Genomic DNA, 15,051 nt, shown 5'->3' with positions numbered 1-15,051 from the left:
GGATTCTGGTTGAAAAACCTTGTGGAGGCTGTTAGGGTATGTTCACACTCTTAAAGAGGCTCTGTTGCCAGTTTATAAGTATCTCCTACATAATCTGGTCGGCGCGGTAATGTAGATAACAGTGGTTTTTATTTAGAAAAACAATCAATTTTGAGCAACTTATGAGCAATTTTAGATTTATGCTAATTAGTTTCTTAATGCCCAACTGGGCGTTTTTTTACTTTTGACCAAGTGGGCGTTGTAAAGAGACGTGTATGACACTGACCAACTAGCCCAGCTTCTTTCACTGCACAGCGTGATCTCGCTGTGCTGTCACATACTCCCACACTAACTTTACCGAAGTGTCTTGAGAGTGAATAGACATTGCCTCCAGCCAGGATGCGATGTCTATTCACACTCTCGACACTTTGTTAAAGTTTCTGTGGGGATCCTGCTGTTCTGTGAGTACAGATGGACATGGATGACAGCACAGCGTGATCTCGCGAGATCACGCTGTGCTGTGTGAGTAAGTCCCACACTAACTGTAATGACAGGGGGTAGGTAAACAGAAAAGTGAGCCCTAATCTACCCGCCACTCAGTCCCTGCCTACTTGCAACGACCCGCCCTAGGCGACGGGGTACAACTGGGCGACGGTCCCTACGCTCAATAAGTGCACGACAGACAAACAGACAAGGGTACACAGAAGCTAAGGGAAATGGGGCAGTTGGCCACGGCAACACCGTGAGCAACAAGAGTGGTGAACGAGCCGAGTCAAACTAGGAGTGTACGAGGTACCAAACGCAGAGCAGGAGAGTAGTGAACAAGCCGAGTCAAACCAGGAGTGTACGAGGTGCCAAACGCAGAGCAGGAGAGTAGTCAGTAAGCCAGGGTCAGTATGAAGCAGGGACAAATAGTTCAAGAAGCTGCAGCAGGGCCAGGAAACCAAACGAGAAGAATCACAAGCAAGGAGGAACAGGAAAGGCAGGTATAAATAGACGGAGGGCGGGAGCTAGCTCCATCTGGCCAGGCTGTGATAGGCTCTCCCACTCCTAAGCCTGCCATCCTGAGTGGTGGAAGATGGTGTCAGTCTCACAGACCTAGAAGCAGGTGCAGACTGATTACCTATGGGCGTTGATAAAGAAGCTGTGCCTGGCAGATCCTTTACAGTACCCCCCCTTTTATGAGGGGCCACCGGACCCTTTCTAGGTGGACCTGGTTTATTGGGAAAACGAAGGTGGAACCTCCTGACCAATACCCCAGCGTGAACATCCCGGGCGGGTACCCAAGTCCTCTCCTCAGGCCCGTATCCTCTCCAATGGACCAGGTACTGGAGGGAGACTTGGACCATCTTGCTGTCCACAATCTTGGCCACCTCGAATTCTACCCCCTCAGGGGTGAGAACGGGGACAGGAGGTTTCCTCGAGGGAGCCAAGGATGGGGAGCAGCGTTTAAGGAGGGAGGCATGAAACACGTCGTGTACTTGAAAAGATGGGGGCAACTCCAGTCGGAAGGAGACAGGATTGAGGACTTCAATGACCTTGTACGGCCCTATAAACTTGGGAGCAAACTTCTTGGACGGGACTTTAAGGCGCAAGTTCTTTGACGATAGCCACACCAGATCCCCGACCATAAACAAGGGGTTAGCAGAACGTCTTCTATCTGCCTGAGTTTTTTGTATGCTCTGGGACGCCTCTAGGTTCTTCTGAACCTGGGCCCAGACTGTGCACAGTTACCGATGAACGACCGCTACCTCGGGATTGTTGGAACTACCAGGTGAAACGGAGGAAAACCGCAGATTAAACCCTAAATTACAGAAAAAGGGGGAGACCCTTGACAAGTTACTGACCCGGTTATTAAGGGAAAATTCGGCGAGGGGAAGACCCAATCATATTGACAGTCAGAGATAAAACACCTTAAATATTGTTCTAGAGACTGATTAGTCCTCTCAGTTTGGCCATTAGTTTCAGGATGGAAGGCAGAGGAGAAGGACAGATCAATCTCCAACTTTTTACAGAAGGCTCTCCAAAACAATGAAACAAATTGTACCCCTCTGTCAGAAACAATATTGACAGGGACCCCATGGAGACGCAGGATGTGTATGACAAACAAGGTAGCTAACGTCTTAGCATTGGGTAGTTTCTTGAGGGGCACAAAGTGGCACATCTTACTGAAGCGGTGTACTACAACCCACACCACCGACTTGCCTTGAGATGGAGGCAAATCGGTGATAAAATCCATAGAGATATGGGTCCAAGGTCTCTGGGAAATGGGCAAAGAACATAGTAAGCCCGCTGGTCGGGACCTGGGAATCTTGGACCTAGCACAAACTTCACAAGCGGCGACGTAGGCCTTAACGTCTTTAGGCAACCCAGGCCACCAATAGTTTCTGGCAATGAGGTGCTTGGTACCCAGGATGCCTGGATGACCAGATAATGCGGAGTCATGATTTTCCCTAAGTACCCTTAGCCGGAATGGCAGGGGAACAAACAGCTTGTTCTCAGGAAGGTTCCCGGGAGCTGAACCTTGATCAGCCGCAATTTCAGAGACTAAATCAGAATCAATAGAGGAAATGATTATACCTGGAGGCAAAATACAAGCAGGATCTTCCTCCGAAGGAGGGCTGGCTATGAAGCTACGCGACAGTGCATCAGCCTTAATATTTTTAGACCCAGCCCTATAGGTAACCAAAAAGTTGAATCTGGTAAAAAATAACGCCCATCGAGCTTGTCTCGTGTTTAACCTCCGGGCAGATTCTAGGAAAACCAGATTCTTGTGGTCGGTAAGGACCGTTACCTGGTGCCTAGCCCCCTCCAGGAAGTGGCGCCACTCTTCAAATGCCCATTTAATGGCTAAGAGTGCGTGGTTGCCAATATCATAGTTACTCTCAGTGGGCGAAAACGTCCTGGAGAAGTAGGCACAGGGACTGAGATGGGTGAGGGACCTGGTACCCTGGGACAAGACAGCACCCACTCCCACCTCGGACGCGTCAACCTCCACGATAAATGGCTCCATTTGGTAGGGCTGAACCAGCACCGGGGCAGAGATAAAGCACTTTTTAAGGATCTCAAAAGCCTGGACAGCCTCAGGAGGCCAGTGGAGGAGATCAGCACCTTTGCGAGTGAGGTCCGTAAGAGGCTTAGCGATGACCGAGAAGTTAGCAATAAATCTCCTGTAATAATTAGCGAACCCCAGGAAGCACTGTAACGCCTTCAGGGAGGCAGGTTGGACCCATTCCGCCACAGCCTGGACCCTGGCGGGGTCCATGCGGAATTCATGAGGAGTGAGGATTTGACCCAAAAATGGTATCTCCTGCACCCCAAACACACATTTTTCGGTCTTCGCAAACAGTTTGTTTTCCTGAAGGACCTGGAGCACCTTCCTGACATGCTCAATATGGGAGGACCAGTCCTTGGAAAACACAAGTATGTCATCAAGGTACACTACAAGAAATACCCCCAGGTAATCTCTTAAAATCTCATTTATGAAATTCTGGAAGACCGCGGGAGCATTACACAACCCAAAGGGCATGACGAGGTATTCGAAATGACCTTCGGGCGTGTTAAACTCAGTCTTCCACTCAGCCCCCTCTTTGATGTGGATAAGGTTATACGCCCCCCGTAGATCAAACTTAGAGAACCATTGGGCCCCCTGAACCTGATTAAAGAGATCAGGAATCAAAGGAAGGGGATACTGGTTCCTTACAGTGACCTTATTCAAGTTACGGTAGTCAATGCATGGCCTAAGACCACCATCCTTCTTCCCTACGAAGAAGAAGCCAGCACCTACCGGAGAAGTAGAGGGGCGAATGTAACCCTTGGCAAGGCATTCCTGGATATACTCTCTCGTGGCTTTATGCTCGGGACAAGAGAGATTAAATATCCTATCCTTAGGGAGTTTAGCTCCTGGTACCAAATCGATAGCACAATCGTATTCTCTATGAGGAGGTAACACTTCGGAGGACTCCTTAGAGAAAACATCAGCGAAGTCCTGAACAAACTCAGGTAGCGTGTTCACCTCCTCAGGGGGAGAAATAGAATTAACAGAAAAACATGACGTCAAGCATTCATTACCCCATTTGGTAAGATCCCCAGTATTCCAGTCAAACGTGGGATTATGCAACTACAACCAGGGAAGGCCTAAAACCAAATCGGACGATAATCCCTGCATCAACAGTACAGCGCACTGCTCCAAATGCATGGAGCCAACAAGGAGTTCAAAAACAGGGGTATGCTGTGTAAAATAACCATTCACAAGAGGAGTGGAGTCGATACCCACTACCGGGACAGGTTTAGGCAAATCAATCAAAGGCATAGCTAGAGACATAGCAAATTCCACAGACATGATATTAGCAGAAGACCCTGAATCCACGAAGTCACTGCCGGTAGCAGACCTACCACCAAAAAAGACCTGAAAGGGAAGCAAGATTTTATTACGTTTCATATTTACGGGAAATACCTGTGCGCCCAAGTGACCTCCCCGATGATCACTTAGGCGCGGAAGTTTTCCGGCTGCTTATTCCTAAGCCTAGGACAGTTCACTTGATGCTTGTCATCCCCACAATCGAAGCAGAGACTATTCTTCCTGCGGAACTCTCTACGTTGTTGGGGGGACACGGAGGCCCCGAGTTGCATAGGTACCTCCGAGTCTTCCGCGGAAGAACGAAGCAACGGAACCTCGGGAGGCATCTTGGGGGAGTCAGTGGAAAAAACACAAAAACGTTCAAGTTGTCGTTCCCTGAGACGTCGGTCAAGTCGTACCGCTAAAGCCATAACCTGGTCTAGGGAGTCAGAAGAGGGATAGCAAACTAGCAGGTCTTTCAGGGCGTCCGACAGACCCAACCTAAACTGGCACCTTAAGGCAGGGTCATTCCACCGAGAAGCTACGCACCACTTCCTAAAGTCAGAACAATACTCCTCAACAGGTCTCTTACCCTGACGTAAGGTCACCAGCTGACTCTCGGCAAAGGCAGTCTTGTCAGTCTCGTCATAAATGAGTCCGAGAGCAGAAAAGAAAAGATCAACGGAGGAAAGTTCAGGGGCGTCAGGAGCCAAGGAGAAGGCCCAATCTTGGGGCCCTTCCTGGAGCCGGGACATAATTATACCCACCCGCTGGCTCTCAGAACCTGAGGAGTGGGGCTTTAAGCGAAAATAGAGCCTACAACTCTCCCGAAAGGAGAGAAAAGTCTTCCGGTCCCCTGAGAACTGGTCAGGCAACTTGAGGTGGGGTTCAAGAGGTGAGATGAGGGGCACTACCATGGTAGCATCAGGCTGGTTGACCCTCTGAGCCAGGGCCTGGACCTGTAGGGAGAGACCCTGCATTTGCTGAGCCAGGGTCTCAAGGGGGTCCATAGTAGTGTCAGGGACCAGGGTAGACTAGGCATATGGGCTTGTGTTTATGTAATGACAGGGGGTAGGGAAACAGACAAGTGAGCCCTAATCTACCCGCCACTCAGTCCCTGCCTACTTGCAACGACCCGCCCTAGGCGACAGGGTACAACTGGGCGACGGTCCCTACGCTCAATAAGTGCACGACAGACAAACAGACAAGGGTACATAGAAGCTAAGGGAAATGGGGCAGTTGCCCACGGCAACACCGTGAGCAACAAGAGTGGTGAACGAGTCGAGTCAAACCAGGAGTGTACGAGGTACCAAAAGCAGAGCAGGAGAGTATTGAACAAGCCGAGTCAAACCAGGAGTGTACGAGGTACCAAACGCAGAGCAGGAGAGTAGTCAGTAAGCCAGGGTCAGTATGAAGCAGGGACAAATAGTTCAAGAAACTGCAGCAGGGCCAGGAAACCAAACGAGAAGAATCACAAGCAAGGAGGAACAGGAAAGGCAGGTATAAATAGACAGAGGGCGGGAGCTAGCTCCGTCTGGCCAGGCTGTGATAGGCTCTCCCACTCCTAAGCCTGCCATCCTGAGTGGTGGAAGATGGAGTCAGTCTCACAGACCTAGAAGCAGGTGCAGACTGATTACCTATGGGCGTTGACACAGAAGCTGTGCCTGGCAGATCCTTTACACTAACTTTACCGAAGTGTCTTGAGAGTGAATAGACATTGCCTCCAGCCAGGATGCGATGTCTATTCACACTCCCGACACTTTGGTAAAGTTTCTGTGGGACTTACTCACACAGCACAGCATAATCTCGCGAGATCACGCTGTGCTGTCATCCATGTCCATCTGTACTCACAGAACAGCATGATCCCCACAGAAACTTTAACAAAGTGTCGAGAGTGTGAATAGACCATGCATTCTGTCTGGAGGCAATGTCTATAAACTCTGAAGACACTTCGGTAAACTTAGTGTGGGAGTATGTGACAGCACAGCTCGTGAGATCACGCTGTGCAGTGAAAGAATCTGGACTGGAATACAAAGAAGTGTATGACACTGATTGGTCAGCATCATACACTTCTCTTTACAATGCCCACTTGATCAAAAGTTAAAAAACGCCCCTTTGGGTATTAAGAAACGAATTAGCATAAATCTAAACTAGCTCATAACTTGCTCAAAAATTATCGTTTTTCAAAATAAAAACACTGTTGTTATCTACATTACAGCGCCGATCAGATTATTTAGGAGATAGGGCACTTCTAAACTGGTGACGGAGCCTTTTTAACCAAAAACCATCTGAAAATACGGAGCTGTTTTCAAGGGAAAACAGCTCCTGATTTTTAGACGTTTTTAAGCAAACTCTCGTTTTTCGCTGCATTTTTTACGGCCGTTTTCGGAGCTGTTTTTCAATAGAGTCAATGGAAAAACAGCTCCAAAAACGTCTCAAGAAGTGACATGCACTTCTTTTTCGCAGCCGTCTCTTTACGCGTAAGAAAACGGCCCGTTGGAACAGAACGCCGTTTTTCCATTGAAATCAATGGGCAGATGTTTGGAGGCGTTCTGCTTCCGATTTTTTTCTGCGGTTTACGGCCCGAAAAACATCCGAAAATAAGCCGTGCAAACATACACTTACTGTTAACAATATTGCTTGTCCCCCAACATTTCCAGAAAAGCTATAACATCTTAACAACATTTTTCAGTAAACTGAAGGACAACTCAAGGACTTATATTACTCTTTAACGTAATAAAGATGCTGTAGCAGTTTTTTTTTCCCCCCAGTAATTTCTATCCATTATGTGGGTGGAGTGAAAGCAAATACACAGTAGCTTCTATTAACTGGTTTTATGTGGTAGAATAGGCTGCTCTGGGAAAACTGGAACATTTGGGAACCCCAGGCATAGCTACTGTAAATTCTACATTTTAGTTAAGCGTCCTTAAATGTAACTGTTAGTACAGTGCACGTCTCTTAGCTTGATTCATTATTGATTGACTTCTTTATATATAACAAAGATCTAGGCAGCATTTTTGTACATCATAACCTACTTTTTGGTGCTTGGAACACAGGAGACACAAAGAGCAGATGCTTGGACTCATCATGGATTCTCTTGTTCTCAGGGTATGTGCACACGTAGTATTTTCAGCTGTTTTTCAGGCCGTAAACGTCCCGACGGGGAGTTTTTTTTTACGCCTCGTTTTCCAAAAATGGCACGTAAAAAGACGCCCGCAAAAAAGAAGTGCATGTCACTTCTTGGGCCATTTTTGGAGCCGTTTTTCATTGACTGTTTAGGAAAACAGCTTCAAAAACGTCCGTAAAAAACGCAGCTAAAAATGTGAGTGGCTTAAAAAACTTCTGAAAATCAGGAGCTGTTTTCCCTTCTAAACAGCTCCGTATTTTTAGACGTTTTTGGTTAAGCGTGTGAACATACCCTTATTGTTACACGCTCAGTGTTTAGTTGAACTTCTTAACTTCTGATATTTTCGCACTTTGATTGTCCCAGCGTCACACCATAAAATACACTTCTTTGTTTATGTTAGCGTCTTCTCCAATTTCTGTAAAACACCTTTTTATTCAAATGGTGTCCAAAAGGATGCAAATCCACATGTTGCTCAGTGTTGGAAGTTTCTTGTCTTCTAGGGATCATTCATACTTGGATTTAATTTATGTAGTTTGCACCAATGTACTAAATAATATAATGATGTGTTAAAGAAACATAAGTAAACTAACCAGTTTTTTCATATACATGTCATTATAGTTTAACCCCTTAATGACCAGCCTATTTTAGACCTTAATGACCAAGCTATTTTTTACGTTTTTGAATCGTCGCATTCCAAGAGCTATAACGTTTTTATTTTTGCGTCGACATAGCTGTATAAGGTCTTGTTTTTTGCGGGACAAGTTGTATTTTTTAATAGCACCATTTTGGGGGACATATTATTTATTGATTAACTTTTATTAACTTTTTTTGGAGGGGAATAGAAAAAAATCAGAAATTTCACCACTCTTTTTTGCATCCTAAATGTACGCCGTTTACCGTGTAGTATAAATAACACAATATGTTTATTCAGCGGGTTGTTACGATTGCAACGATAGCAAATTTGTATAGTTTTTGTATGTTTTACTACTTTTACACAGTAAAAGCGCTTTTTTTTCAAAATTATTTGTTTTTGTGCCTCCATATCTGAAGAGCCGTAACGGTTTTATTTTTTCGCCGATGCAGTTGTATGAGAACTTTTTTTTTGCGGGAAGACTTGTAGTTTTTATTGGTACCATTTTGAAGTAGATGCGACTTTTTGATCACTTTTTAATCACATTTTTTTAAAGTCAGGATTCACAGAAAACAGCAATTTTTCCGTCGTTTTTTATTTAATTTTTTACGACGTTCACCGTGCGGGTTAAGTAATGTAATAGATTTATAGTCGGGGTCGTTACGGACGTGGTGATACCAAATATGTGTAACTTTTTAACTGTATTTTGGTTTTTTAATAGTAAAGCAGTTTGTAAAGGGAAAAAGTGGGTTTTTCTTTTTTTTTTCACTTTTTTTTTTATTAACTTTATTAAACTTTTTTTTTTACTTTTTTACTAGTCCCACTAGGGGACTTCACTATGCGATCCTCCGATCGCTATTATAATACACTGCAATACTTTTGTTTTGAAGTGTATTATGCCTGTCCATTTAAAACGGACAGGCATCTGCTAGGTTATGCCTGCGGCATGATCTAGCAGGCATTCATTACTGGCAGACCTGGGGGCCTTTATTAGGCCCCCGGCTGCCATTGGAGACACAGACACTCTGCGATCGTATCGCCGGGTGTCGGTGGGAGAGAGAGGGAAGGAGGAGGGAGCTCCTTCCCTCTCTCCAAAACCACTCAGATGTGGTGCTCGCTATTGAGCACCGCATCTGAGGGGTTAAACGGGTGAGATCGATACTAATATCGATCTCACCCGGCAGAGCAGGGACGCTCCCAGCCCTCAGCTGCCTCTGGCAGCTGAGAGCAGGGAGATTTGACAGCTCCCTGCTCTGTTTACTTATTCCGATGCCGCGACGTAAAAAGTCTATGGCATCGGAATAAGGCCCGTTAGTGACCGACGTAAAAAGACTATGTGCCGGTCACTAACGGGTTAAGGATGTGAGTTTAAAATGTAGATAATAATATTTTACCATTTTTGCATGAAAATGATCTAAAACATTAAATATTTTTATTAACTGAATGAGCTAATAGCATTTCAACTTACATGTATTATATAGAATTAACCCCTTAACGCATTGTTACGTACATGTATATAACGAGCGTTAAAGGCAAGTATGAAGCACGCTCACGGGCTGAGCTCGTTCCATACCAAGTGGGTGTAGGCTGTGTTATACAGCCGATGTGTCACTGCAACGAGTGGAATTAAAAAAATCACTTGATTCCACCAGTTTAACCAGTTAGATGCCACGGTCAATAGCGACCGCAGCATCCACGGTGTTGGAAAGAGGGGGGTGGCCCCCTCCAACAGCCCCCCTCTGTGGCACAGGTGTCGATGATTGTCATGGCAGACTGGGGGCCTAATGAAGCCTACTAAAAGTTTAAAAAAAAAGAATAACTTTTCCCATTTTTTCTCTAAAGTAATGTTGAAAACAATTAAGATAATTGGTATTGCCGTGTCCATAAAAGTCTGAACTATCACAATATAACATTATTTAACCCACGCAGGGAACACTGTAAAAGTTTTGAACGAAATTGCTGTTTTTTAATTCCCCTTAGCTGCACAAAAAAAGTAATAAAAAGTGATTACAAAGTCACATGTACCCCAAAATAGTACCAATAAAAACTACAGCTCGTCCCACAAAAAATAAGTCCTTATACCACTCAATCGATGGAAAAATAAAAAAGTTATGGCTCTCTCATAATATGGTGACACAAAACAATTTTTTTTTTAACAATTAGTTTTTTCTTTGTAAAATTTGTAAAATATAAAACAAAACATATAAATTGGGTTTCGTCGTAATCGTATCAACACAGAGAATAAAGTTAACTTGTCATTTTTACCACACAATGAAAAACAAAACCCAAAATACAATGGCGGAATTGCTGTTTTTTGCCCCACAAAGATTATTTTTTTAAATTTGCCAGTACATTATATGGTAAATTAATTAACGCCATAAAAACTGCAACTTATTCAGCAAAAAACAAGCCCTCATACGGCTTTGTCGATGAGAAAATAAAAAGTTAGGGCTTTTGGAATGTGGGGAGGAAAAAATTTAAATGACCTGATCACTTAGGGGTTAGAGGCATTTTCAGAGCTACTAGAAATAAAAGAAAACTGGCAGCTGTAAAAGTAGCGTGGTATTTAGTACCGCACACTCCAGGTGTTTTAACTTTTTATAGTTATCTTATAGCTGTCCATATCTAAAGCACCACTGAGTTTTTTGCAGGCAGAAAAAATCTGCCTCAGAATTCCTTCAGGAAATTTTAGGAAGATATTGAACTGCCTGCACTTATTTTTCCAGTTTCTTCGCAGTGCTTTTCGCCCACGGCCATTGAAGCCAATGCATTTGTTTCTCGAAAATTTTAGGAAACTTAGTTCAGATGTTGCGGAAAATAACTGTGCGGTATTTAGGCTGCGGTGCAGAATTTTCCCTCCGCAGCATGCTCTTTATGTTGCGGAAAAGAACCGGAATTTCTATGGCAAGTCCGCTGTGATATCTGCAACATCTGAATTACCTGTCAAATATGCAAATGTTGGTGCAGATTCGTGGTGTAATTGCCCCGAATCTGCACCAACATTTGCAGCGGAAAAATTCTGCCATGTCTGAACATGGCCTAAGAGTGTTTGTAGTCCAAATGTTGAAATTAGTTTGTGATTTTATTATAGCTTGTGCTTGAATTATTATCAGTAAAATAAATAGTTTATCTTTCTAGGGAAACTATTCACAAGACTGTTCCGTGTCTTCGGTTCCTCATCAGACTACCAAAAAAAGACACTATGTCCACATGCAATTTTGACTCTTCATTTAGAGGATCAGTCTACAGCCGCCAGTCCCTAGCTTTAAGGAAAAAGAACAGCTGCATTTCTACAGTATCCACGGCAGAAACAGTGAGTTCAACTTTTTGGATCAAACCATCTGTAATTAACATTGGAGGTATGTCTGGGATAAATGAACAGAGCATATTTAACATGAGAGTAAACAAAAATTATACTTAACCCCTTAGTGTCTAAGCCTGTTTTGGCCTTGTGGACACAGCCGATTTTTGCAAATCTGACATGTGTCACTTTATGTGGTAATAACTCCGGAATGCTTTTGCCTATCCAAGCGATTGTTGTCTCGTGACATGTTGTACTTTATGATACTGAAAAAATTTAGTCGTTAAATTCAATATTTATTTGTAAGAAACGCCAAGATTTTGAGAAAATTAGCAAAATTAGCATTTTTCTAAATTTAAATGTATTTACTTGTAAAACAGATAGTAATACCACACAAAATACTTACTAGTTTATATTTCCCATATGTCTACTTTATGTTTGCGTCGTTTTTTGAACATTCTTTTATTTTTCTAGGACGTTACAAGGCATAGAACTTTAGAAGCAATTTCTCATATATTCAAGAAAATTTCAAAAGCCTATTTTTTCAGGGACCAGTTCAGTTCTGAAGTGGCTTTGAGGGCCCTATATATTAGAAAGTCCCCAGAAGTCACCCCATTTTGAAAACTGCACCCATCAAAGTATTCAAAACAGCATTTAGAAAGTGTTTTAACCCTTTAGCATTTTTCTAAATTTAAATGTATTTACTTGTAAAACAGATAGTAATACCACACAAAATACTTACTAGTTTATATTTCCCATATGTCTACTTTATGTTTGCGTCGTTTTTTGAACATTCTTTTATTTTTCTAGGACGTTACAAGGCATAGAACTTTAGAAGCAATTTCTCATATATTCAAGAAAATTTCAAAAGCCTATTTTTTCAGGGACCAGTTCAGTTCTGAAGTGGCTTTGAGGGCCCTATATATTAGAAAGTCCCCAGAAGTCACCCCATTTTGAAAACTGCACCCATCAAAGTATTCAAAACAGCATTTAGAAAGTGTTTTAACCCTTTAGCATCTTTCTAAATTTAAATGTATTTACTTGTAAAACAGATAGTAATACCACACAAAATACTTACTAGTTTATATTTCCCATATGTCTACTTTATGTTTGCGTCGTTTTTTGAACATTCTTTTATTTTTCTAGGACGTTACAAGGCATAGAACTTTAGAAGCAATTTCTCATATATTCAAGAAAATTTCAAAAGCCTATTTTTTCAGGGACCAGTTCAGTTCTGAAGTGGCTTTGAGGGGCCTATATATTAGAAAGTCCCCAGAAGTCACCCCATTTTGAAAACTGCACCCATCAAAGTATTCAAAACAGCATTTAGAAAGTGTTTTAACCCTTTAGGCGTTTCACAGGAATTAAAGCAAAGTAGAGGTGAAATTTACAAATTTCATTTTTTTTCTTCGAAAATTCATTTGTAATACATTTTTTCTGTACCACAGAAGGTTTTACCCCAAAATTTAACTCAATATTTAATGCCCAGATTTTGCAGTTTTTAGAAATATCCCACATGTGGTCCTAGTGGGGTAATGGACTGAAACACAGGCCTCAGAACAAAGGAGCACCTAGTGGATTTTTGGGCCTCCTTTTTTTAGAATATATTTTAGGCACCATGTCAGGTTTGAATAGGTCTTGTGGTACCAAAACAGTAAAGACCCCCCAAAAGTGACCCCATTTTGGAAACTATAACCCTCAAGAAATTTATCTATGGGTATAGTTAGCATTTTGAACCCACAGTTTTTTTTCTAAATTTATTTGAATTAGTATGTGAAGATGAAAATCTCCTTTTTTTTTTTTTTTAAAACGTAGAAATTTTAAATTTTTTCAAGGAATAAAGTAGAAAAAACACCCCAACATTTGTAAAACAATTTCTCCTGATCACGTAAATACCCCATATGTGGTAATAAACTGCTGTTTGGACCCACACCGGGACTTAGAAGAGAAGGAGCGCTATTTGGCTTTTGGAGCTCAAATTTAGCTGGAATAGTTTTTGGGTGTCATGTCGAATTTGCAAAGCCCCTGAGAGACCGAAACAGTGGAAGCCCCCCAAAAGTAACCCCATTTGGGAAACTACACCACTTAAGGAATCTATCTAGGGGTATAGTGAGCATTTAGGCCCCACACGTCTTTTGCAGAATTTATTAGAATTAGGGCGTGAAAATTAATATCAACATTATCTCCACTAAAATTTTGAATTTTTTCAATTTCACAAAGGATAAAGGAGAAAATGCACCCCAACATTTGTAAAGCAATTTCTCCCGAGTATGGCTATACCCCACATGTGGTCATAAATGCTTTTTCATTAGAAAGTAATTAACCCTTTACGAACTGATTCATGTTTTGCTTTTTGCTTTTTCGTTTTTCCTCCCCGCTTTCCGAGAGCCACAACTTTTTTATTTTTCCGTCAATAGAGTGGTGTGAGTGCATATTTTTTGCGGGACGAGCTGTAGTTTTTATTGGTACCATTTTTTGGTACATAAGACTTTTTGAGCACTTTTTATTAAATTTTTTGGTAGAGCCAGGGTGACCAAAAAACTGAGATTTTGCCGTTTAAAATTCTTTATTTTTCACAGCGTTCACCGTGTGAGTTAAATAATGATATATTGTAATAGCTTGGACTTTTACGGACGCAGCGATACCAATTTTGTGTATTTTTTTTATTTTTTTACATTACTTTAGACAAAAATGTGAAAAGGGTTTCTTTTTGGACTTTAAATATTTATTTAATTTTTTCCACTAATAACTATTTACTTTTGTTTTTACATATTTTATTAGTCCCCCTGGGAGACTTGAACCAGCGATCGTTGGATCACTGGTAGAATACACTGCAATACTAATGTATTGCAGTATATTGTGATTTTTACAGGCTCCTGTAACAGCGCGATCGCTGTTTCTGTCCGTTAGTCCCGGATATCAGCTGTAATACACAGCTGACACCTGCAGCGTATGGCACGGGCTAAGCGCGTGAGATGCTCCATATATCACCCCCCACACCACTACATGCTATTAAGTCATGGTGCGCGAAAGGTTTAATGCGCAGCGGATGGTGCAGAGTGAAAATTTAAATTTTCCACTGATGTGTCATTTTAGTGCACTATATGTTGTGCCCAGTTTGTGCCACAAATACCACATAAAATATTAACAGGGTTCTCCCGGGTATGGCGATGCCATATCAGTGGACGTAAACGGCTGTTTGGGCACGCTGTAGGGCTCAGAAGGGAGGGACGCCATTTGGCTTTTGGAGCGCATATTTTGCTTGGTAGTAGCTCTGGCGTTTTGCTGGTATTTCAGTTTATAATGTGGGGGCACATGTAGGCTGGGCAGAGTACATCAGGGGCATAATAAGAGGGTATAATAATGGGGTAAATAAATAATAATCTGCAGATATGTGGCCAGTGTCGCACTTATAAATGGCACCCGATCCTATCCGCTTTTGGAACGCTCTGTACATTTTGCATCGCCATAATCTGGGAGCCGGAACTTTTTTTATTTTTTCACCACCGGAGCCGTGTGAGGGCTTATTTGTTGTGGGACAATCTGTAATTTTCATTGGTATCATTTTGGGGTACATGCGATTTTGTTGATCACTTTTGATTACATTTTTCGGCAAGCCAGGTGACCAAAAAACATCAATTCTGACAATGATTTTTATTTATTTTTGACGGCGT

The 15,051-nt window shown here is 42.5% G+C and overlaps 1 protein-coding gene across 1 annotated transcript in view; it reads left to right on the top strand.

The window, feature by feature from the left end:
• Positions 1–15,051, top strand: part of LOC142738656 (melanopsin-B-like) — a 192,772-nt gene that overhangs the window by 158,108 nt on the left and 19,613 nt on the right. The window contains exon 8 of the mRNA XM_075849771.1: positions 11,215–11,389. Coding sequence (XP_075705886.1) covers positions 11,215–11,389 — 175 coding nt within the window. The remainder of the gene's footprint in view (positions 1–11,214; positions 11,390–15,051) is intronic.

This window comes from Rhinoderma darwinii, chromosome 1, assembly GCF_050947455.1.
Source record: "Rhinoderma darwinii isolate aRhiDar2 chromosome 1, aRhiDar2.hap1, whole genome shotgun sequence".
Lineage (NCBI taxonomy): Eukaryota > Metazoa > Chordata > Amphibia > Anura > Rhinodermatidae > Rhinoderma > Rhinoderma darwinii.
This window is presented reverse-complemented; position numbering and strand designations above follow the sequence as displayed.